Raw genomic sequence first — 23,663 nt, 5'->3', positions numbered from 1 at the left:
GTTCAGAACAAACGGTATGTTTTGATTTTCCTTTCTTTTGGCATACAATAGGTAACCTTGCTTCTTATGTATCTTGTTTTCTTAGCAATCCTTGTTGAGACTGATCTTTCTTTTGGAGTAAAAAGGGCCAAAGAAAAAGCAAGACTTGAATACAGTTGCTGATATGTGATATGCTTATTTCTCAGTGGATCATTAAAAGCGGAGTTTGCGGTGTGAAAACTTCTAGCGGGATTTGAATGGAGCCTCAATTTGCTAACCTATCCCCCAAAATAATGTCTGACCAAAGCCAAGCTTCTCACTAACGTGTAAGAGCAGGATTTTGAAACAGCGTGTATCTAGCGGCAACAAAATACCACTCATAGTGCTAAGCTTGTATTAGCACTGAAAAAAAAAGATAGCCACGGTCACTTCTTTGATAGCATGACTTATTTGTAATTTAGCACATCCACAGTTCAGAAGTGCAGTTTTGCAGAGTTTGATTCTGGCTCTGGCCAACCTGTGTGGAGTTTGCATCTTCTAACTGGCGGCCCTGACCAATTTGGTGCCCTAGGCAAGATTTTCCCTGGAGCCCCCTGGCCGTGGTTGTGGTGTGCGGCGTATGCACCATGCAGACTCGTGGAGGCCTTGAGGTTGCAGGTTGGGGGGGTTAGGGAGGGCTTGACTTTGTGGCGTAAGGTTGCAGGTTAAGGTAGGGGGTGTAGGGGTGACCTGCAACCACCCAAAAACATTTATGGGGTGGTTGCAACCACCAAGAAATATATATATATATATATATTTTTTTTTATTAATCTTTTTTTTTTGGGTGGTTGCAGCACCCCCCTCCCCAACTGGTGCCCCAGTGGGCCTAGTGGTAGGGTTGCCCTTGCATGTTCTCCTAATGCTTTCATGGCTTTCCTCCCACATTCCAAAAGCATGAATGGTAGGTTAGTTGAGGACTCTAAAACTGTCCTCAGGTGTGATCGTAAATGTGAATAATTTTATGTACATGTGTGGCTTGCGGTCGGCTGGAGACTAGTTCAGGGTATAGCTGGGATGGGTTCCAGCACGCTGGTGACCCTCGTGAGGATAAACGACAAGGGGAATGATTGGATGGATGGATGGATGGATGGATGGATGGATAGATGGATGGATGGATGGATGGATGGATGGATGGATGGATGGATGGATGGATGGATGGATGGATGGATGGATGGATGGATGGATGGATGGATGGATGGACGGATGGACGGACAGACGGATCGTAGCAATGAAAAACACTCCGCCATAGGCATGTCTTGATATGTTTAAAGACTTCCCAGACCACCTGTATTAATAAAATGCCATTGCCATTTATGTTGTCAAAAACTTTTCTTTATATTTGCCAGATTCAGAACAATGCCCTCTGCTGGATTCATTTCTAAAAGTTCATTCAATTGCAGCATGTGATTATCGAGTTGTTCTATTTTTAGTCCAACATGACAGTGGTTTGAGCCGCCGGCATCTGGAAGAAATATCAATTAGAAGATTAAGAGAGTACAGTGGCGACAAAAGTGCTGGGGGAAAAAAATACACACAAAACTAGACGACGTGAGCAATCTGAATACAGACACTATCGCAGCACTCTGAAGGGGAACAACACCCACGGGGACTGAGACGAGGATTATCAGCACCCGTTACTATTTGTTATGATTTGATCAAACGTCTGTGGGCTTTGTGAATCACACATGATGACGCCGACCACACCTTGGAAAAGGAGAGATGTTGACCTTAGATGCTTTTACACTCCCTGGGTGAGGTTACGTACATGACGTGTGTGCGTGTGTGCGTCTGTGTGTACGTCTCAGAGCAGGCCTTTCTTGGCTCCTCAGAGCACGCACGTCGCTCCAAGTTCCACCAAAAGTGTTTGAGGTCAGAGACGCAACAGCGAGCATGACTCTGGCGTCACTTTTGAGCGTCGTCTTGTCCTCCTCCGCCTCTTGTCGGCACCTCGGTGAAAAATAAGCCGTGACCAGAGAAGAGGAGGAGGCTGGACTGGCTGAACCCATTTGATGACTTGATAGATTTCATTTCCAGAAAAAAATGACACTTGATACACAGTAGGAACTGAAGTCAGCTTGAGGCCTCTGTTTGAGGGGGACTAACTCCATTCAAATATAGTAGTACCTTGTATTTTTTTCTTATTAAGGCAAAAGATATGAGGAACGGATCAATTTCTTTGTGTTCTTAGCCAAACAACACATAAATGGAGTTTTTTTTTTTGGCCTATATTCTGACATGCTTCAAAATCTTAAACTCAAAGATTAAAAAAATCAAGTGCCAATGCCAATTTGCCTTCAGTTTGCTTAACGCGGTCTAACAAATTCCCAAACATATTATAGTAGACTTGCCTCGGGACGAAAACAACAACAAGCACACGTGCGCCTGTCTACAAAACAGGGCGTGAAATGTCAACTTTGATGTGTGTGATTGTGTATCATTAATTTCCCTCATCCTCACAAATGCACGCACCATTGTGTAACCACTTTGAGTCCAAATCTCTGCTTGTGTTCAATACACCCTCTCCACATAATGTAATTATCTGGATGGTTGGACAGAATTCCAAGTGTATTTAATTCCAAAATATTATTTCCCCAAAAGTGAATGCAATGGAGGCTCAAACTGTTGCCATCATGAAACCACTATTTACTCAATAGGCAATGTTTTAGGTCATATATTAACATTCCCAACATGTCATACACAACCACAGAGTAATTCAATAAAAGTGAGAGGAAGCATTGTGATTAATATTTTCCATTTTCAGGGTGTAACAATGAGGTATAATTGTGATTTTGTCAGTTGGGAAGAATACAAATGAGTCAGGATGAATATTCACAAAGAAGTTTTTGGCGTTGAAAGGTAATGTTTTTGGGGTTGCTTTAATAAAACATTACTGTTGGAATAAACAAGTCAAAATTGTTTACGTTGAGAACTGTGTCCTCTTATCACGGTCAAAAGATCAGCCTTTGGAGGCTTTTTTTTTTTCCCCGTGACATGAGTAAATTACTTTCCAGGGAACAAATGTTCTCTTTTGCCCATCATCTTCACCCTTCCACAGTTAACCCCGTTTGTGACTCGAAGCAGCTGGAAATGTTCACATAGTGTCACAGCGGTGACAAATGAGAATTCCACTCTTGTGATTTAAAGTGTTTAGGTGGTCAGCGGTGCCGCATTGAGGCAAAAAAATCTCGATTTGACTTGATGGCATTTGTGTAGTAGTGCATGCCAATGATCCATCTGCATTTATTCCCTGTGAATAAACATCCCCCTCACTCAATTTCACCGCATTGTATACACTAAGCCTGTAATCCAGCAAGGAAACAAGCTCTGCACGCCGTCTCCTGATTGAATAACAGAAAAGATCAACATCATGTTAAGTGGAACCTCCAACACGTCCCGAAATTGTACAATTTGTACTTTAGTCTGCATTTTCTGGGAAGAAATACCTTTAAGGGGATATATTGTGGAAAATGTACTTTTCCATGGCTTGTATGCAAATAGTTGAATGCCTGCCCATCAAGTGTAAAATCAAACAACCAAGGCAATATTTTATCTGCCTTTTATATTACAGTGGAACTATTTTACACAAGAACCTCAGAGTTTCTCCACCCGCCACTTTCAAGCAACTGCCAGAAGTTGGGACACTTGTAAGTGAAAATATTTCTTATAGAACAAAAATGCAAGAAAATCCATAGGTTGCTCTGAGCAGAATGTTCTGTGTAGCATCCCGAGGTCAATGACGACGTTGTTGCTTTGATTGATGGAAACAAGCACGGGAATGATAAATCAAAAACATATTGACATGTGGCTTTTTAGGGGGCTTTTGCATCAAGTGAAGTCACCCCTGAGAGCATTGACGTCTGCCGCCACATTCCAGCTCAAGTGCCTCTTGAGATCTCGCATGTATTTGTTTGATTGAACGCAGCCTCTCGCTCGGAGAACAATAAAAATGAGACGTCCTCGCACTCTCACTGCCAGCAAGCTTTACAATAAACACTCGGCCACTTCTGGTTAGTCTCACAAGGCTTAAAGGTGACTTTCCGATTTGCTATTGAGGGGATTTTTCTTCCACCCCTCTGCCCGTTCAAGTCCATGTAGTTATTGTTATGGAGATAAATCCTAATTCTTTATTGATCCCTTGGGGAAAGTTACAGTGACTCAGTGCGGGAAATTATAAACACACAATAGAAGGGTGGAAAAATAGATTGAGTTTAAAAATGTGTTTCTTATAAGAAAAATATCAAATTGTTTGGATTTGACTTGAAAACTGTTTTCCCATAGGAATTATATGAAATAGAAATCAACCATCTCAGTCTCCTACTCAAGCTACTTAGATGAATTCTCTGACTTTGTTTCAAGAGCAAGAATGAGAATGATAATTGAGGAAAAAAAAAGCTTCGAAAAACAAAAACTTGGACGCTTAAGTGATTATCAAATACACCAAACAGATACTGACCTTGACCCTGAGAGTCTTGGTAACCATAGGTTAGTGCCACAATGCTTGGAAAAATGTACCACAACAGATTAATGATCATATGACCTCAGGCAATCTATTTTGAATTATTTCATTCCAGATTCAGGGTGAATCACGCTACTGAGGCGACCCGGATAAAATTGGTTAATGACTTTTTAATAGCAATGGAAACCAAAACCTCATAAATAGTATTGCAACTTGACTTTAGCACCGTTTGATACTCTTGATCGTATTGCACTGCCAGATAACCCTGAAACATTGGTATGAAAGGCTTTTCACTTTCCTGTCCAACTTTGAGCATTAAAACATTATTTACCTGCGGAGTTCTGCAGGATTCAGTACGAGGCCCTTGACTGTTTAGTGTTGGCCAGTCTCTGCGTTACTTGGAGATACGTATCAACCATATGAAAATCAAATGTTAGCTTTCACTGAGCATGTCCTCGAGCTGTCGTCGTGTAGTTTTGCTTTATTTAAAATGTATCATGTAGTCACAATACAATCTAAGATTTTCTGAAGGTTTTAAGGTGATGACACAATTAAATTTTCTCAAGATTGACAGTTCCTGTACAATCTGTACTACCTTTAAAGCATTTATATTTGGAGATTCCAATGCATTCTGGGTAATTTAAAAAGAGTGTCCTCTCCCCACTCCCACAATGGAAAGAATGATGTGTTGTGTAAATTGTACTATTGACCAAGCCTGCACTATTTTTTGGCTGAGTGTGCATGCAGTCGTTGACCTCCTCCAGTTTGTTGGCTCTATTTCTATCTTGGAATGTGTTTCTTCACTCTGTAAGTGCGTATAATTTCACCCGACATGCATTCCCGAGGAAGTTGCATATTTACATGGGGGTGTGTATCTTCATTAACGGGCGGCTCGCCGTTTGCAGGTGTGGACTGGTTTGCGTTTACGAGAGTGAGTAAGCGAGTGTTTTGCGTGAGAGTTGATCTGCCTTTCGTGTGGTCACTCAATTTTTGCATAATTGCTTTTACTGTAAAGCTACTGCCTACTTGTGAGTGGCCACAAAAAAAAAACACTTACTGAATCACAATTCAAACGTGTATTGTGTGATTTTAATGCATTTTGCCTGCAGCTATTCAGAGCACAGAGATGATGGATATCAAAGTACATGTTCATGTCTTGTTCGGCACCTCATGTACTTATGACTGTCTGCACTATTCGTAAATATGCCTCCAAGGTCAAAGCGAACTTAGCAAGACCGACCCAAGAATATTTCTCAAAATTTTGTATGATTCCCTCAGGCTGGTTTTTATTTTCAAGAGACATGAGAGAAATAAAACACTGCTTCAGTGACAACAATGATGAGGATACAGGGAGTACTCACAACTCTTGCTTGTTAGGTAATAGATCATAAGGATAAATTTGGTTAACAAGACAGTTGCAATAAAATGTGTTGAAATAATCACACCGTTACATGGTCACAATTGTATGGTAGTCCCAGTTGAAATTGCGAAATTAAGATTCATTTGCTGAATAACTATTTGCAGTCAAATGTGATGGTCTAATCACGAAAGTGCAAGAACAGCGGCTAGGATTTGGAAAATAAAATGATTTACAGCAAATAGTAGAAAAACATGAAAATGAATGGGATGCTGTAGGAAGACTAGCATAGATTGTTCTTAGTGTCATTTACTTTGAAATTACGCCATTTGCAACTTGGAATGAGATAAAATCAAAATACACTGTATTGCTGGTCAACTGCAGTCAAACATGTAGAAATAGTCAAAAAATGCCTGATATGTTGCAAGATATCGGAAGATTAGAATCAGGACAACTAAGACGGTTTTGGTTTAGGAAGTGGACAAATCCAGATGTAGTTGGCAAAAAGGGCCCAAATAAATACCAGTGCATACAGTTGAAAGTGTTTGAATTATCATTTGTGCCATTCTCCAGAATCACACTTGCTTGTGTTGATCAATCTGAATATTTGACTCGGATATCCTTCATTTGGAACTCATATTTTCCACATCAACTGTTCACGTTCCATATGTGTGCAATAAAATACAAAAGTACATAAAATGTTTGATTATTGTGTGTAAACTGTGTTTTCCCACGTCCTTGTCTGCCTTTGAATGTCACCGAGTTCATCACCGAGACTCCATAATTCACAACAGCTGTTTGTCTGTGGATGTGTGTAGGTGTGCGTGTTTGTGCCTACGTGAGTTTTGTGTGTGTGTTTGTGTGCAACGGGCTCTCTCAGACTTACAGATTTCCAGAAGTTCAGTGATGGCTGAGAGGAAATGGCTCAACATGGCGTGTTTTCTTTCCAGTCATTGACAGCAGGATTAACTAGGAGTAAATAACGCTCTTCCTTCTCAGGTGATGCGTCCAGCTCATAAATGCGGTTTCACCGCTTGCTCGCATCCAGGAAGGAGCATGTGAGTTTGATCCTAGCCCAAGGTCGGGCGGGTTCTGGTAAAAGGATGTTTGGCAGAGGTGAAGAAACACTTTTCAATTAAGAGGTTTTTACTAGATTCAAACATGTGCTCACCTAATGCGTGTGTTTAGTTCTTGTGATGTCTCACTCTTTTGTTCTTTCAACACAAGAAATCCAAGGATTTGCCAAAATCACATTCACATATTTGCTGTTCCTCAAGGCTCACTATTAGGGCAACACATTTTCATGACACTTCTGAGAAGACCCCACATTGTTCCGGTGAAAATGTCTTAATGGGTTTGTTTATCGGGAGAAATTGACTGATTAAAAAGGCTTTTCCAAAGATTACAAAACAACCGGGCGGTCTACTCTTCTAACATTGTCCAGTAGACCCTTCAGAGTGTCAAACAACTCAAATTTTGACCTCAGATTCAAGTGTTGGTTTTTAAATGAGGAATCCCACCACTATCACCACACGCACACAGTTTGTGTCAATGTTTTTGTCCAAATCCCCGCAAAGATAAATTTGAGACCCCTGACAACAGCGGCTTTCACTTGCGGGACCACAAAGTGAGGAATAGTTTGGCAGCGAATGTTTGGCGTCGGTGAGAGTAGCCTTTTCAAAAAATGAGATCAAGTGGATTTAATAATGCTTTAATTCCGCACGTAAACTTCATTAGCTACGAATCACTCCCGGAACGCATGACAGTGGATGTAATCAGATAGCTGGAGCAAAAATAAACAGTCATAAGTCAGCTCCCATCGTGTCAACAAGTGCGGGTTGCAGAGCAGTCTTGTGCAAATGGATGACAGACGCCGTGTGACAGGATGTTTCCCACATTCAGGAAGTCAATTGGGTTTCCTTTCAAGAGGCCTTCACATGAAATGTCAAAACCATCACTGGCTCGCATTTTCTCCACATCCAATGCTTTAATTTACAATGTGTGTACATACATGTGTGACAGGTTAGTCATGGGTTCATTTCAGTTTCAAATAAATGCTGCACAGCGCAATTATGCAATGTCCCTACATAATTATTAAATTGGCAGGACAATGCATGAATATGAAATATTTCATATTGCCAGTGACATTTTACTCAAGGTTATATTCAGTCACAATTTAAAACAGATTAACTCTGTGTCGTGAGCTGTTTTTGAAACATAAAACACGGTATAACCTCAGAAAATATGTCAATTAATTATACAGTCATTGCTAACTAAAGTGTATTTTCAGTAAAAATGTATTTACGTGGTAAAAAATATTAAAATGATAATGAAAATGGATTGTATTTCTGTTAATGTGAGCCGGTTGTTTGTCGGGGGGGGTAATTTTTCAAAATAAAATGTATCAATCCCATCTTTGTAGAAGGGAGCACAAGGAAAATGTAATAAAAATTTGGTGTCCAGAAATTATTTTTCATTGCACAACTCTTAATGACAAAATTTATGTGTCCACAAAAAGTGCCATGAAAAATTTGTTGAAACTGAGTGGGAGGTTCGCATTTCATATGGTCTGTCAAAATCTCAGCAGGCGCCAAAACAAACAATTGCACAAAATATATTTAAAATATTATGTTCGATTGTTACTGAATGTGTTCATAAATGTAGGCCATCCACTGAGCTATTTGAATGGTAACAGACTTCATTGTTTTCGTTGCGTGTTTGGATTATTCATAGTTCCTGTGTTTATTCTATTGTGCGAAATGACGGTTGTGATTAGTAATGTTTGAATCACAAGATTATGTGTGTTCCGTAGAATTCACGATTCTCTGCCCTTTGTCAACCAGTTTTTTTGTTGTTGTTGTTTGTTTATCACAAAATAGATTTTTTGCATTTGCAGTCACAAACCAAGCTAAGCATTATTTTTTTATGAATATTTTAAACATCAAACACATCCATACATTCATTTATATGTCAAGAATGGGCCTTCTTAAAAGGATTCCGACAACATCTAAATCACGATGTTGTCCAAAATGTCCCACTAAAATAATGAATTGAGATCAATGATTAATTAAATAACTGACCATTAAGAGGTTTGGAAAACAAAAAAATCTGAATGAGCCTCACTAACAGATGCTGGGTGGAACAATGTAAGCAGAGAAATCAGGTCCAGATGAATGACATTCCATCTTGTCTGTGTGTGTACGTGTGTGTGTGTGTGTGTGTGTGTGTGTGTGTGTGTGTGTGTGTGTGTGTGTGTGTGTGTGTGTGTGTGTGTGTATGCAAAGTCTCTGACATGATTTTGATCTCAGATCTTGACACTGCCCTGGCATAACCTCGACATCTGACTCATCCTCCCCAACTGTCCCCACTACAAGAATAATTTATTGTCTAATAATGCTCTGTTTCCACTACAATTGTGTCATTGATCCGATGCATGTGTTGGATGATTTTAATGGGAATCTGAGACAATATCCTTTTGCACTATTGATATTAGTAAAGGGGATTCCCTCCACATGTGCCTCTGTGGTCCCGAGTATGCTTTTTTATTTTCTTGTAAATTTTGAATAAGAGTGATAACAGCCATTCTTACTGTTAAAGTTTAGAGTCTTCTCATATGTGTGCGTGTGGTTACGTGGATGCATGCATCTCACTCTACTAAGTGTATGCCTGTGTGTGTGTGTGTGCGTGTGTGTGTGTGTGTGTGTGTGTGTGTGTGCGTGTGTGTGTGCGTGTGTGTGTGTGAGCACACTTCAACCGCAATTTCTTTCCTGTTTTTACAATCCTCCTCTCTTCTGTGTTTCATTTCACATCGCCCCTGATTTACTGTGTGGACTGCCCAAGTGATCAGAGCCCAAAACACTGCAGGGTTTTTGGGCGTTGTGGACAATAAAACATGAAATATAATATGACATAAAACTGGTTGAATCCCCATAAGATAAATGAGGAATAACATTATTGTGGGAATGAAACAACTAATGCACATCTTACTGTCTGTTTTTGTTGTACATGTACAACTGGAAGCAAGAAAGTGACGGTGCCTTTCCTAAGTCAGTTTACACAGGGGTAGCCTACCTGGTGAAAAGTCTGTGATGAATCTTTAAAAGGTCATGAATTACATTTTCCCAAACCTAAACATTGAGCAATCAATGAGTCTTGAGATGAAACTGAATCCTCAAATCCGCTGTTCAAATATTTGGCAAATTTACAAACCGCCAAAGACTAGTAACTATCATTCAGTTGAGTGGGGGGGAAGCATATAAATGACTAACAATAGCATACTAGAAACTGAATATTTACATTAATTTAAAGAAGCTAAGTAAAATAACTATTTTATATTGACATAATATCCCACATCACCCAATCCATATGGTCTCAGAACAAGGGGTCTTTCATAAAAGCCACCTTATAGAGCCTTAGGTTTGGCTTCCTACAACATGCGCCATAGAAAATAATGGGAATGGAAACAGTCTACTCCAAGATTTAAATGTGGCCATCAGAGAACCTTTGTAATTTTTGTTATCATTATATATATATATATATATATATATATATATATGTATATATATATATATATATATATATATATATATATATATATATATATATATATATATATATATATATATATATATATATATATATATATATATATATATATATATATATATATATGTTAGATGGGGGAGTTTCATTTGACAGGTCTATGCAACCAATTACATATTTCTATGTTTCGTTTAAAATTATCTCCATCTTTATTTGGTGGGCTATGTTTTAAACTACAAACGTCAACCCGCCTCGAGGATATATTGGAGTCTGCAGACAAGTTTGAAATTGTTTTGAAGGACTCCTGTAGTAAATTGCTGGCATCTGTTAGTCCAACAATAAATCATTCACATGGAACCTTACTCTGCTCTGATTTATCAGCTGGATTCTATAAAAATGCCTAAACCATGTTGGTCAGATTGAAGTTAAAAGACAAACCACTCTACTGAGACGACGCTTGTTAAAAATGACGATATAATGATCTCTTAGCTATGGATTGAATATGACTATCTTCTGACCTTAGTGCTGCTTTTAACACCATTGATCATAACATATTAACCTACCCTTGGAACCATGACCACTTCATTAAAGGTGTCTTTCTGCAGCGCTTTATCTAATTGAATAGACTTTTACACTTCTTTATTTCATGTTGTGTCGTATTACGTAATGTGTTAAATGTTGCCTATTTGGCATTCATTGCACTCCGGTGGTCCTGGAAGGGGAATCTTCCGTCTTCTGCGGTCCGTTCTCAAAGTTTCTCATTTTTCCCTAGTTGAGGTTTTTTGAGACTTTCCCTCCTGGGTGTTAAGATCAGGAGATGTCATTAATATTTGTCAACTGTGGGCATGTGAGGAACTTTGAGGCATTTCTGCGATTAAGGGCAACATAAGTAAATTTGACTTGACCTGATTTAAGAGATTTGTATGTGGCTCATAAATGATGATGAGAGATTAACAATGACTAGCTCATAACATTTTTTTTTATGTCTGGCTTAAATCATGGCTGGTGAAATCTTCTCTTCCATGCAGAGCATGTTCAGATCCGAGCCTTCACTTCGCAATGGAATGCATTGCAATAGCTTCATGGGGATTAAGTTTCAGCAGTGAAGCATCAATTCTAAATTAATTGCAAATATTTGAACGAAAGCCAGAGGGGACAACATCCATCCATCTTCTGTAATGCTTGTCCCCACGGGAGTCGCGGGTGTGCTGGAGCCTATCCCAACAGTCACTGGCCATTAGGCAGGGGACACCCTGAACTGGTTGCCAGCCAATCACAGGGCACACAGAGACGAACAACCATCTGCACTCGGACTCATACTTATGGGCAATTTGGAGTGCTCAATCGGCCTACCATGCATGTTTTGGGGATGTGGGAGGAAACCGGAGTTCCCGGTGGAAACCCACGCAGGCACGGGGAGAACATGCAAACTCCACACAGAACCCGTACGTACCCTCCAAACTGTGAGGCCAACGTACTAACCAGAGCTTCACCGAGCCGCCCGAGACGATAACATCATCGATGAAAAGATAATTCCTTTTCTACTTGTGGGGCATCGATATTGAAAAACAATGCACATGACCCATTATATTTTATTCTGTTTACTTATGAAGTCCCTCGAGAATATATGGGACTTGGACATGTGTTTAAAAACCTGAAAACAAACATATTGGGTAGGTAGCCATAATATACACACAGTATTTGAATGGATCCCTCATGATAGCATACAGAGATCATCATGAGAGCATCCAACAGCATATTTGTACTAAGGTGATGATGACCGACAACACATTAAATAAATCTCTCTCGAGACTCCACTCGAGAGGAAGGCGCCATCCCCGAACTATTCCCAAAAAGTATTGTACTGAATTGTCCAAAATTTCTTGGCATGCTGAAGCATCCAGAGATATTTCCACCAAAGCTAAAGGGCTAATATTTTGATCAATTCCATACTTTCAGCTTTATGGGAACAGTTCATAGTGTTCTAACATGAACTTTCAAATCAAGGTCCATAGAGACATGGATGAGACCGGTTTGTGTTGCTGAATTTGACTGACGGAGTCCTGGCTTCAATTGAACACTTCTGGGACAAATTACAGTGGACACAGAGTCAGAACTTTACGTGAAATATCAGTGTGTGACTTCATGAATGTGCTCCTGGAAGAATGGTCAAAATTCCCATCAACCTTGTGGAAAAGCTTTTGCTGTTCTGCTCCCAAATTGTAGCGACAGTCGCATCCTTTAGCCTGATATCAATATAACACATTTGAACCAAATAATAATAAATGGTTGTACGCAAAGATGAATTACCTAATAAATAGCAAACAGGAAATAGCCGGTTTTCCCGTTGTTTTTCTTATACATATCGGTCGCCTTGTAGATCAGTGGTCCCCAATCTTGACCTGAACCGGCGGATGTAATTGGGAGAGAATTGCCAATATTTTTTTATACATTTCCAAGTAAATTCGTACTCATTTTTGCTAACTTTGCGAGCTCGATTGGGGGAAACATGTCATGTGACCGGGACGAGCGTCTTGACCTGAATTAATTGATCATCAATCAAAAAAAAACATTTTCTTTTCTGTGTAGCTTGGTGGCCCGGTACCAAGTCACCCACGGACCTGTACCGGTCCGTGGCCCGGTGATTGGGGACCACTGTTGTAGATGATGACACGGCCTAGTTACTTTAATACCCTAGCCTTCTTTCTTACGTCCATGAAAAAGCCTGTAAATCTCGTCCTGTTATTTTTTTTAATAACATGAGTGTTAGCAATAGCCAAGCAGCTCAAGTGCCAGACATCAAAAACACTATAGAGTACATGTGCGCCAGTAATGGGGTGAAGGCCAACGGCTTGTGAAAATAGCTAATTCGTCTGACTCAGCAGAGGGCTAGAATGGAATCTGAGTGGATATATATGTTTTAGCCACAAACGTATGCATTGATAGCACACTAGTCAAACCCAAACATTTTGTAGCACTCGATTTCCTCAAAACCGCAAAGTCTCGTAAAGCCTCGGCAGCCAGCGTTCCCTAATTGTGTAACCTTTGATGCTTTTAGTGCTGCTCTTTGTGGAGAAAAAAAAATACCCGGATCAGCTTTCCAGCACAATGTTTTTCTTGATAAACAGTTCCACCTCATCGTTGAGCCTCAGTGCGGACGCTCAAGTCATGTCTGGAATCAAACGACATGCCAAGTTCTTTCGCCGGTGGTCATCAGGTAACATCTGAGTACCGTCAAATGAACATCATTTCATTGTCCCAAAGTCCATTCCCACTGCCACGGGCTTTGGTGTTTTTACATATGTGAGCAATAAAAAAAAAACGGCCAGTGAGACTTTCATTTCTGCCAAATGGATCGGTTTTATGCAACAAGTGAAATTCCTATGTGCATATGCTCAGCTTGGCGGGGATTGGAGGTGGGTGCACATGTTTAAATGTTTTGGCTCCGCAAAATCTGAGAAAACAATTTGCAGGTTTACTTTATGCATGCAGATTTAACTCAGCTCTCACCATAATTCAGATGAGATAAATTGCAACACACCCATAAACCAAATTAGGGAAAGTTTTATAGAAAATGATAGATTGAGGGTACCCTCAGAGATGTCTCAAAATGTTCCTAACAGAGGTCTTCTGTTTGACAGAAAATTGGAAAAATCTGAAAAGGAATGAGTGAGTGAGAGATGGGAACAGGTGCTAACAAATAAAACTAAAAAGTCCATTGATGAGTCTATGCTTTGTAATCCTCATGAGGGTCGCGGGTATGCTGAAGCCTATCCCATCTGAGGTACACCCTGACTGGTCGCAAGTATGTTTTAAGTTTAAATTTGTTCAAAGTGTGTGGGAGGGGTACACACAAAAAAAGTCTTATTTAATGGTCGAAATCGTGGATTTCACTTATTGCAGTTGGATCTGGAACGTATCCCTTGCGATAAATGGGCGTCGTTCACTATACAAATAATTTAGCAGTAATTCTCTGTTCACATCAGTGCTGAAAACATTCCATTCATCACCCAATTTTTTTTTTCTCCAAACACCAGACTTTACACTAAAGACATGGAATTGTTTAAACACGGTGTGAGGTCCAGTCTTTTAGTGCAAGCGTGGGAACCGTGAACCATTGTGTGGTGACCGCCCTGCCGTGCCTTCAATATGTCCTGCAGGTACAAGCATGACATAAGGGAATTCTCATCACGACTCCGGTCCAATGAGCTCTGCTTCAGGTTTATTCTGCGTTCAAACGTCTGATGTGGGTTAGCAGCGGTGTGGCAGTACTGGGCAGCTTTATGCTTTTGGAACCGCAATTGTGGGCAGATTGAATGAAGATCAGGGCAACTCTTTGGATGAATGTGATGGAGGAGAATCCAATCTTATGTGTGAACTTGACAATATAAATCATGCCCACGTCTTGCTTCAATACACTGTGAAACGTAATTACAAAAGTAGTATTTTTTTATTTAAACATACACAACCATAAATAAAAAGAAAATCATACTGACAAAAATGTATCAGTTGAAATCTGGTACGCTACTATCTTGTGGAATAAACAATAAATCTACATCGCTTTCCGCTAGGCGCGTGCACACACAATTGTCAAAAACGGAGATACATAAATATGGAATTAGAGCTGAAGCTCCTGTGTTTTTAATTGAAAAAAAAAAGCATGCCTACTATTTTCTAAGTGCTGCATAATGAATGCTGTAGGCATAAAATATACATGAATTTTTTTCTTTTTTTTTTTACAGCTGAAAAGTCACTTTAACAGTGACCAGCCTCTGTACTTCTATAGCTAATAAATAAATAGTTAGTGCATATTCCCATTTACCTCACTGTAGAGCCAAATGAAAACGGAGAGAAAAATAAGTTAAAGACAAACCAAAGTCGATTTGGCTCGTCCTTTTTTAGAGTCTTTTCATGTCATTCAAGAACAGACAGTCCAGCTATCTGCATCGCTTGTTGATCGTCACACACAGGAAACCAACCATGTTGCTTGTGGAAATGCAGTCAAAAATGTCACAATGTGAATATCATCAAGGCACATTTGAGACACTATATTCAAATAAAAAAAACAAGCCAAAGTCGCACTTGAATCAACCAATTGTGTTGACATGGACCTCAATGTTCCAATTCCAACCATAGTTGTAAAGTGGCTATTTGTCAAAATGACACCGCGCCTCTCAGCCAAGGTGATCTGGGATAGGCTCCAGCTCACACACACACACGTCTTAATGATGTGAGTGGGAACATTTAGAACGGCAATAAATGTTAAATTGACATCATAGGGTTGGCAAATTTCCGAGGTACAGTATCTTCATTTACCCCATTGCTTGATTTGGGACAAAAAATGATATCTGACAGAAAACATGACGCGGGGACTCTAAGCGTTGTCGCAACAAAATGGAATATTCTAGGCACAACTTTTGTGGAGTCAGTGATTTGTATGTAAACGTGGACGTCAAGAAGGCACCTCATCTGGCCCACCTCGATCATACCCTCAAAAATCTTTTTTTTTTTTTTTTCAGGAAAACACTGACAGCTGCGGCCGAGGAATATTTTGGTCCGGCTGATGTTAAAATGCAAACAGATGCTGGATCAGCTTCAGTATTTCCATGATGACGCTGATGAGTTTCTTGGCCAACATCTTCCTCACTTTGCGCCCTTTGTTTGTCTCATCAGTGCATGAAAACAAACAACAAATTAAAAGGTGAATAACATGAGTTTAAAAAAAAACAAAAAAAAAACTTGAATGTATCCAGCGTTACATTGGACCGAGTCGCGTGTGGTTTTGTCTGTGGCTATGTGGTGAAACTATAAAATGCACAATATCAGTGGTTCTTTGGGGTCACTTCAGTAGCATGGCGCCGTCCCAAGCGTCAACATTTTCAGTTACCCAACTTAATGGCCCCAAAGTACGTCCCCACTCCATCGGGGTCCAGCATCCACGCGTTGGACACAGTGACGTATAAGGCGTCTCCTTGGTCCAGCCAGAGGCCTCGGCCTTGCTGGGCGCAGTACATATTGTAGCTGGAGTTGTCCCAGCGCATGGTGCTGCCCGTCTTCATCAACAGGTCCGCTTTGCTGTGTTTATTAATGCGCTCGTGGTAGATGTACTGGATGAGCTGCGTGTTGCTCACGTCCATGTAGGGCCCTCCACCTTGGCCTCCATCCCCAGGTAAATCGTAGTAGCGGAAGCAGGTTTTGGCATAGACGTAGTAGAAGCCCGACTTGACGACCAGCAGTTTGCCCTTCTGGTAGTCCATCCTGTGACGGTACCCGTGCACCTCGTCCCAGTCGATAGGGATTGCACTCGGTTCACCCGCTGCAATGACGGAGAGTGGTTTAGGCTCGATTGCGATATCGCAGTTTGAAATTTGCGCATTGTTTTATCTGTTTATACCCACTGGAAAACTACTTGTATATAAATGTAAAGGAGTTCAAATAAAAATTAAAGGAAATGTTTTCCCTAATCTGCTCAGACAACTGTCAGGGCCAACAACAGAAAATGTTAAACCTCTTCAATATCCATCATTCCAAATAATGACCAGCTTGAGTCAAGCCTCATGCTCAATGATTGTGTTTGTCCTAAAGCAGGGATTGTCAACCTGTGGTCCACGGCCTTCTAGTGGTCCGTGGTGGAATTCCAGGTGGTCCGTGAAATTGGAAATGGAAAATAATTGTAATATTTTTAAAAATAAAATGGATTTATTATTTAGACTTGATTTATTTTACAGCTAATTTTGCAAATCATTTACCGATCCAACTTATGATCCCCGAGTTGCTTCTTGGTTATAATGGTGGTCTCTTGGACAAAACCAATTGAAATTTCCTGTCCTAAAGCAACAGAGGCATAATGAATATTTCTACTTGGCAGCCATCAGCATAGGTTCAACAGCTTAGTTGCCTAAATGAGCTGGAAAAAAGCGCAAAGGTTTAAGCAAGAGCTGCTTTGGGACTGTTTTTATTGCTTCTGCTGACTAAAATTGTTTCATTTTGTTACAGTTGGCTTCAGTTCTTGTATATAAACACTTAAGCTATTGTATTTTCGCAATCTGTTTCCTTTTAGAAAAAAGCCAGAAGAATCATTTTGCTGTTAGGCAATTATTGGAGCGCAAACTGTAAAATGTATTTCATAGTAGCGAAACTAGCAATTAATAACTGACACCATCTAAAAGTAGTATTTAGGGAAAAAAATGAAATAAAACGAGTCACAATTGAGTTCCATGCACTTAGAATGAATGAAGAGGACTCACGCTTAGCCAACTGTTGATGCACCTCGATGGGAAGGTGGGCGGAGGGTGGGCTCTCCTTCTGGTTCTTCAAGCGTCGGTTTTTCTTGGGGGCTCTCAGCGCGTTCAGCACCGGCTCCGTCTGTACTTCCTACCGCAAAAAGTGAACGAGACGACAAATTGTGACAAAGGGGCAGGGAAAATGTAAAACGACAAACCGACCCCAAAACACCAGCAAGACGGCAATTACATGTTTCACCACAGCTGTCATTTGGAATAATCATCAAGTCTTTCAATGCGTGCACTTGACGGCAGTCGAGACAGAGCACGCACACACACACTGTCTAGTTCAGTCCAAACATGGTTTCCAAGCAAGTAAACAGTTACCGCCAACTCACAGCTGGCTTAAAAGCAACAATATTTATCCCCTTTACATCAACATAACAACTTCAAAATCGTCTTGTTGCTGGCTGATGATAAGAAGAAAAATTTGGTGTCGCCATGGCGCTGAATTACCAATGAGATTTCGATATTAGTAAACAAGCCAGGAGAAAGTTTCGTCCCCATTTTGAATAATGTAGAATACACAACTGTTTTTTGTTTTTTGTTTTGTATGGATTGCCATTGGGCCCCGGACTTAATTTGATTCTGGCGTACCTGAGAAATGTATTCTGGCACAGATCTCTCAGCAATGCTGACAATATATTTTTCCAACTGGCGCACGAAAAAAGGAAAGTAATGAGGAGGTGTGTGATGGTTTCTGATTAATTTCTGAGAACCGTTGGCAGATAAAGTATCTTTCAAACTACATCCTGAAGAAAGAAAAGTTTGTTGATAAGTTAGTGGAATCCATCCAGTAAAAGTAATGTTGCCATAGACCTTGGAGTTCAAACCGACATGTCAGTATAATTCTAGATACCCTTGCTCAGCGACCATCAAAGGATGAACTTGGTGGCCGGTTTGCTTTCTCTTTGTCTTTTTACGACCCGGACAGAACACCTGCACTGGGGTGGCTCAAAAAGGAATGAGGGAGCTGGCAGTGAAGGAGTGGAAAATAGAGCAAGTGCCAACGACAAGCTTGGCGAGAGATGTGAGCTAGAAGTTCCTTGCCATGCCATCTATCACCTGGAGGTGCTGATCGCTACGAGGAGAAAGCCAAAAGTCAAAAACAGAAGCAGTATTTAGCGGGAACCTACGCAGGTTGAGGAAGGCCATTTGTGGAGCATCAGATGACGAGAAAGCCGAGAGAGCGCCATCAAAATTTTTGAAGAGCTGAATGAACACGAAATGACACCTGGAGGAAAAGCCAGACCAACTTGCACTCGTGTCATTCTCCTGAATAGTTATTATTTTGTTTTTACATCTTGATATTGCAAGTGCGTAATTGGTCATTCTAAGGATACACAGGATCCAGAATACATGAGCTCATTCCGTATCCCGTGGGGAACTAAACATCCAGGCCAAACTTGGAAATACGCGTATCGGTGTAAATATGCTGGAAATGGAGCAGCCAGATAGGATGAAGACCCAAGAGGTACCTTATGGATAAGATGTTGAAGACTTTTAGATAGCTGGAGTTAGAGGCAATAGATTCAAAAGACAGGAAGAGATGAAATGGAGTGATTAACTGTGGCAACCCTTGAATAGGTTTCAGGAAAAGAACAAGATCACCGTTCCAAAACCCTGAAGCAACCCTGCAGTGTTGCCACAGAGAAAAGACGAATGAGGCAGACATGTTGGCACATGCACAGTTCTGATGTTAGCATTCACTATTAGTCAACGTCCATAAGATGTAACTGAGTTTATTTATTTGCATCTACAGTAATCACATTAAGAAAGCTCGTCTTAGGCCCAACCTGTCCGTCCCGTCTTTCCACTAAGGTTTCAAAACTAGACTAATGACCAGTCTGCCCAGCCTAGCAATCTCATGTTGGGCCTTAAGTGCAACACGAGCTGAGTGTTCCTGTCATGGGACGCAGTATAGACATTGGCTCATCCTTTCAAAAGGAATTCAAAATAAATGACCTCGTTATAAAATGATGGGCTAATCTGGAAAATTATTGTTTTGCTTTTAATCGCAAATAAAGAACCTGCAAATATCCCTTGAGGTGGATATTAGGAATTTTCTGTCTTGCATGTATGCAAATTCACAATCGGATCATATTCTTGTAGCAACAGAAGTTGCCTGAGGGCCTAATTAAAGTAAAGGTTCCAGTAAAAAGGTATGGAACTCATTCCACACATAAATCCATCATTTGACCAATCACCAGCGGCTATTGAGCATCTGGGTCCTCAAACATTTAGCGCACGTGTATGTGATCTCCATTTTACAGTCTGTGTCGCAATTAGTTCAACTCTGTGGACATAATAAGACAAACTGACACTTTTGTGCGCATATCATGTCATAAAGATGATTTTTTTCTCCTCAGCCACAGGCTACTTTCATAATAAAATGACAGAACTTTTGGGTGGGCAAATACAGCAGCCATAAATTGGCTAATTATTCCAGGTGTCGACATAACCACATCACTCTAGCTGCTGATCATGCCCTTAAGTGAATGTATTTGCCTTGGAATGCTTTCAAATGCTGATTACCGCTACCTCATTTTGACTTAAGGCTGTGTTCCTTGCTGTTTTGGTGTCCTTGTGTGTTTGCCCATTTTTGCGTTCATTACAGTGCCTTCTCCAGAAATTACTAACAAATTGGCTTTTGCTACCTAGTGCATTGGTATGGACTTGATGACATTTTTCATTAGACGGGTTTTTTTTTTTTTTCATTTGTACTTTTTGGGCCTACATACATTTTCAGAACTGTCTTTCTTCAGGCTTTTAATTTCTCTCATAGTTCAGTGTTATATTGCCCCGGGTTTCTTTTGCAAGTACCGTTTTGGCCCGAATATAAGACGACCCCCTCCTTTTCAAGACTCAAGTTTGAAAAAAGCCTTTTCCTAGACCCAGAATATAAGACGACCCCCCCCCCCTTTATCAGTTTTATTCCAATGAAAAAAAACTCGTCTTATATTCGTGTCAATACGGTAATTACCAAACATTGGCTACCATGCAGTATGTTCTTTAAAATGAGCATACATAAGGCGTTGGACTCACTTCAATGGGCCGACGTGGAGCAGTGGTCAGATCTACCTGGAGACAGACAGGAAGAGGAGACAGAAGTCAGTGCATCATCACACCTCTTCTGAAAATGTGCTTTGTAAGCACTTTCTTGACATTTAGTTGAATAACTACTCGTATCAGTGTGTGCGTGTGTGTGTGTGTGCAGTTATTTTCCAAAGTTCACCCAGCATTCCCAAGTAGCAGGCTTAAAAGTCAAAGTGATTTGGAGCGTGGTTCTTTTTACACGACTGTGTCAACAAGGCTTTGGGGCTTGCACACAATGAGGGGAAGGGAAAAAAAACACTCCCCGTAAAAAGCCATGTGAATAATCAGAGCAGCATTCCTGCACTCGTCTCCAAGATCTCTGGGAAAGTCGTGCAGGTGTTGAAGGCAGATGATGGTCCAGTGCCAGACTGCGTCTTTCCTGACTCATGCAAGCATGCTCCCCCTGTCATCAGCTAGACAAAGCCTCTACGCCTTCCTCTGCCAGAGCTCCTCCTCGAGGAAGAGTCTGACTCCGACTGGTATCCCGACACCATTCCAAACCAGTCAAATTAAACACAGTCACTCTTCTCCTTCTGCTGGCCTACACCCAGCAACAAATACTATGCTTATACAAACAAAGTATCTTCAGTTTGGGTATGAATGCCAAGTGTATGTCATAAATACTCATATTTCTTGAATATGGCTGTCAGATGTGTTCTCTCCACCAAGCAGTCCCAACTTCCATATTGTGGTTAAGAGCAGGTCATGAACCTGTGAGCCTCACGACCCTCAGGCACAAGCCAAGTCTTTGCAGACTGAGCTATAGGGCCAAGCCCAGCTTTTTGATTTCTCAAGTTACATGCAGGATGGCTGATTGAACCGATTAGTCGACCAGAATCAAGAACAACAGTTATGATGTAGAGCAACACGGGACTTTACAGTAGTAATGGCAGTCATGTTTTTTTTCCGAACACTTCTTTGACGGTGAAGTTTAACCCTTTGCGCCTTCATAAAATGCATGTTTCATAATCTACACGGCACTCATTCATAAATTATATTACAGTAGATGACCATCAATATACGCATTAGAAATGTAATAAAATTTTGTTTGCCAGAATCTCAGCTGCTTCACACCATGCTAACTACATTCTAGCCTTAAGGCTCATGTCAATGCTGTTTTAGTCAAAGTAAGTCAAGATGTCAACTATTCCAGGTCGTTAAATGAAACAGTTTTATTTGTACTTGTATTCTCACACATTTAGGCCGTGATGTTGGAATTGCGTCATTTTGCTGTTTATGACGTATTGTGCCTTTACTCTTGTATCCAAAGATTTCTAGCAATACATCTTTGATAAAAAAATTAAGTGGAGTAAATTACATTCCAGATGGCATCTGCTGAAAATCTGAAATCTGAATAAAATCTGAATAAAAAAAGAAAAGTACCCACACGAGCTCAAAAGAATTACATGTATCAAAACTTAGCACCTATCCTCATTCTCTCACTGTCGGGAAACAGGAGATAATTGTATAACATCACTGAGCAAAGAAAAAAAAAAAAGACTCTCACTTGCAGCCCATATAAAGGGTCAAAGTATGCATGCTGCAAGTTGTTTATTCATCACTCTCGTTTATGTTGACTGTATATTTGACACATTAAATATGGTGGTTTTAAATACCGTTTTTCCAGCCAAGCAAGCCAAATATACAATTAAGTATGTTTGAGTAGCGCATACCATGTAGTAGGTTGAACGCACATTTCCTGTCCTGTTGAAACAATTATCAACAAGAAAAATAAAACACTACTTATTCATACAGTAAGTACTATTTACGGTCAAATACAATGTACATGGTAAGCATCCTCACCTATTTTAGTGTCTGATATGCACACTTGCACTGCTAGAGTGAGTTTGTTTAAAGGCACTCTCCAAAGTGTTTATGCAGAAGATGAAGTGAAAGCAGATCATTTCATAAACACACCGAGCGTGAGAGACCAGCAGAAAGTCATCCGGATGCTTTCCAGGTGAACCCGAAGCACCCTGACACAGCTCAAATGTGGTCTGCTCCTTTTTGGCTTGTCTCAACACGACCATCATCCAACTGCCCAAAAACCACCACAAAGTCTCCAAAAAAAGCCGATCGTGGCACAATGTAAATATTATTGTAAATGAAGCGATGGGCTTTCATAATGACCTGACAAAAACAAATGAGGCGTGAATTTATTTTGTTTATTTTTTTTCTGCTTTTAATGCTTTTTTTTTTTTTTGTACTTTGCATGTTGGAACATCTCGAGTTCTTCTGAACTTTTAGGAATCTTGTTTATACTGCACTGCTTATCTTGCACAAATAAAATACAAATAACATCTGGCTTGCAGAGTCCAATGGAAACATCTGCGTGATGCAAGATGATATGTTGGATTTTTTATTTATTTATTGATTTAAGTTCCGTGTAAACGGCGGAGCATATGAAACAACAAGCATACCGCTTCCTTTCCAACTTGTCAGCTTTTATGACATTGTAAAATTGCGCAAGCGATCTTAACTTCCTTGCACAAAACAACCGACTTAAAACCAAAAAAGAGGGGCAGCAACTCCTTACCTCTTGCAGATATCCCGTCAGGTGCAGGAGGATGGCCACGCTAGACGCCACCTGGAGCAATCCCATGATCAACAGGGTACCGAACAGGAGCGACCGGTGCGAGTGCTCCGAACCGGCCGCCGGGTGGAGGCGATGGTGGCCGGCCTCCACGTCCATGGTCGTGCGCAGGTAGCCTCTGTACTCGCCATGAGCGGCTGCCATGCTCCCGTGCATACGTGCAGATGGGACTCAGTGGACGCGCTGAAGTGAAGCAGTGAGAGAGAGTGCGCGCGTGTGTCAGTGGTGAAGTGGGTGGGCTGAAGTATACGCACAGTAAGTGCGAAGTGAAACTCCCCCTTTGCTCCTGTCTCACTGGTAAAGCGGCTGCTTTTAATC

The 23,663-nt window shown here is 40.6% G+C and overlaps 1 protein-coding gene across 1 annotated transcript; it reads right to left on the bottom strand.

Moving 5' to 3' along the window:
* Window positions 1-14,831: 14,831 nt before the first annotated feature.
* tnfsf11 (TNF superfamily member 11) lies at window positions 14,832-23,663 on the bottom strand. Its single transcript, XM_085920353.1, has 4 exons — window positions 23,289-23,663; window positions 20,702-20,737; window positions 17,621-17,747; window positions 14,832-16,689 (listed from the first exon to the last, which is right to left on the bottom strand). Exons 1-4 carry the CDS (start codon window positions 23,499-23,501, stop codon window positions 16,253-16,255), a joined length of 813 nt encoding a protein of 270 aa, XP_085776479.1. The 5' UTR covers window positions 23,502-23,663; the 3' UTR covers window positions 14,832-16,252.

Source organism: Syngnathus leptorhynchus, chromosome 9 (genome assembly GCF_054491065.1).
Source record: "Syngnathus leptorhynchus isolate UIUO chromosome 9, UIUO_Slep, whole genome shotgun sequence".
NCBI classification, from domain to species: Eukaryota; Metazoa; Chordata; class Actinopteri; order Syngnathiformes; family Syngnathidae; genus Syngnathus; species Syngnathus leptorhynchus.
Note: the sequence above shows the minus strand (reverse complement) of the source record. Positions and strands in the feature narration are given on the sequence as shown.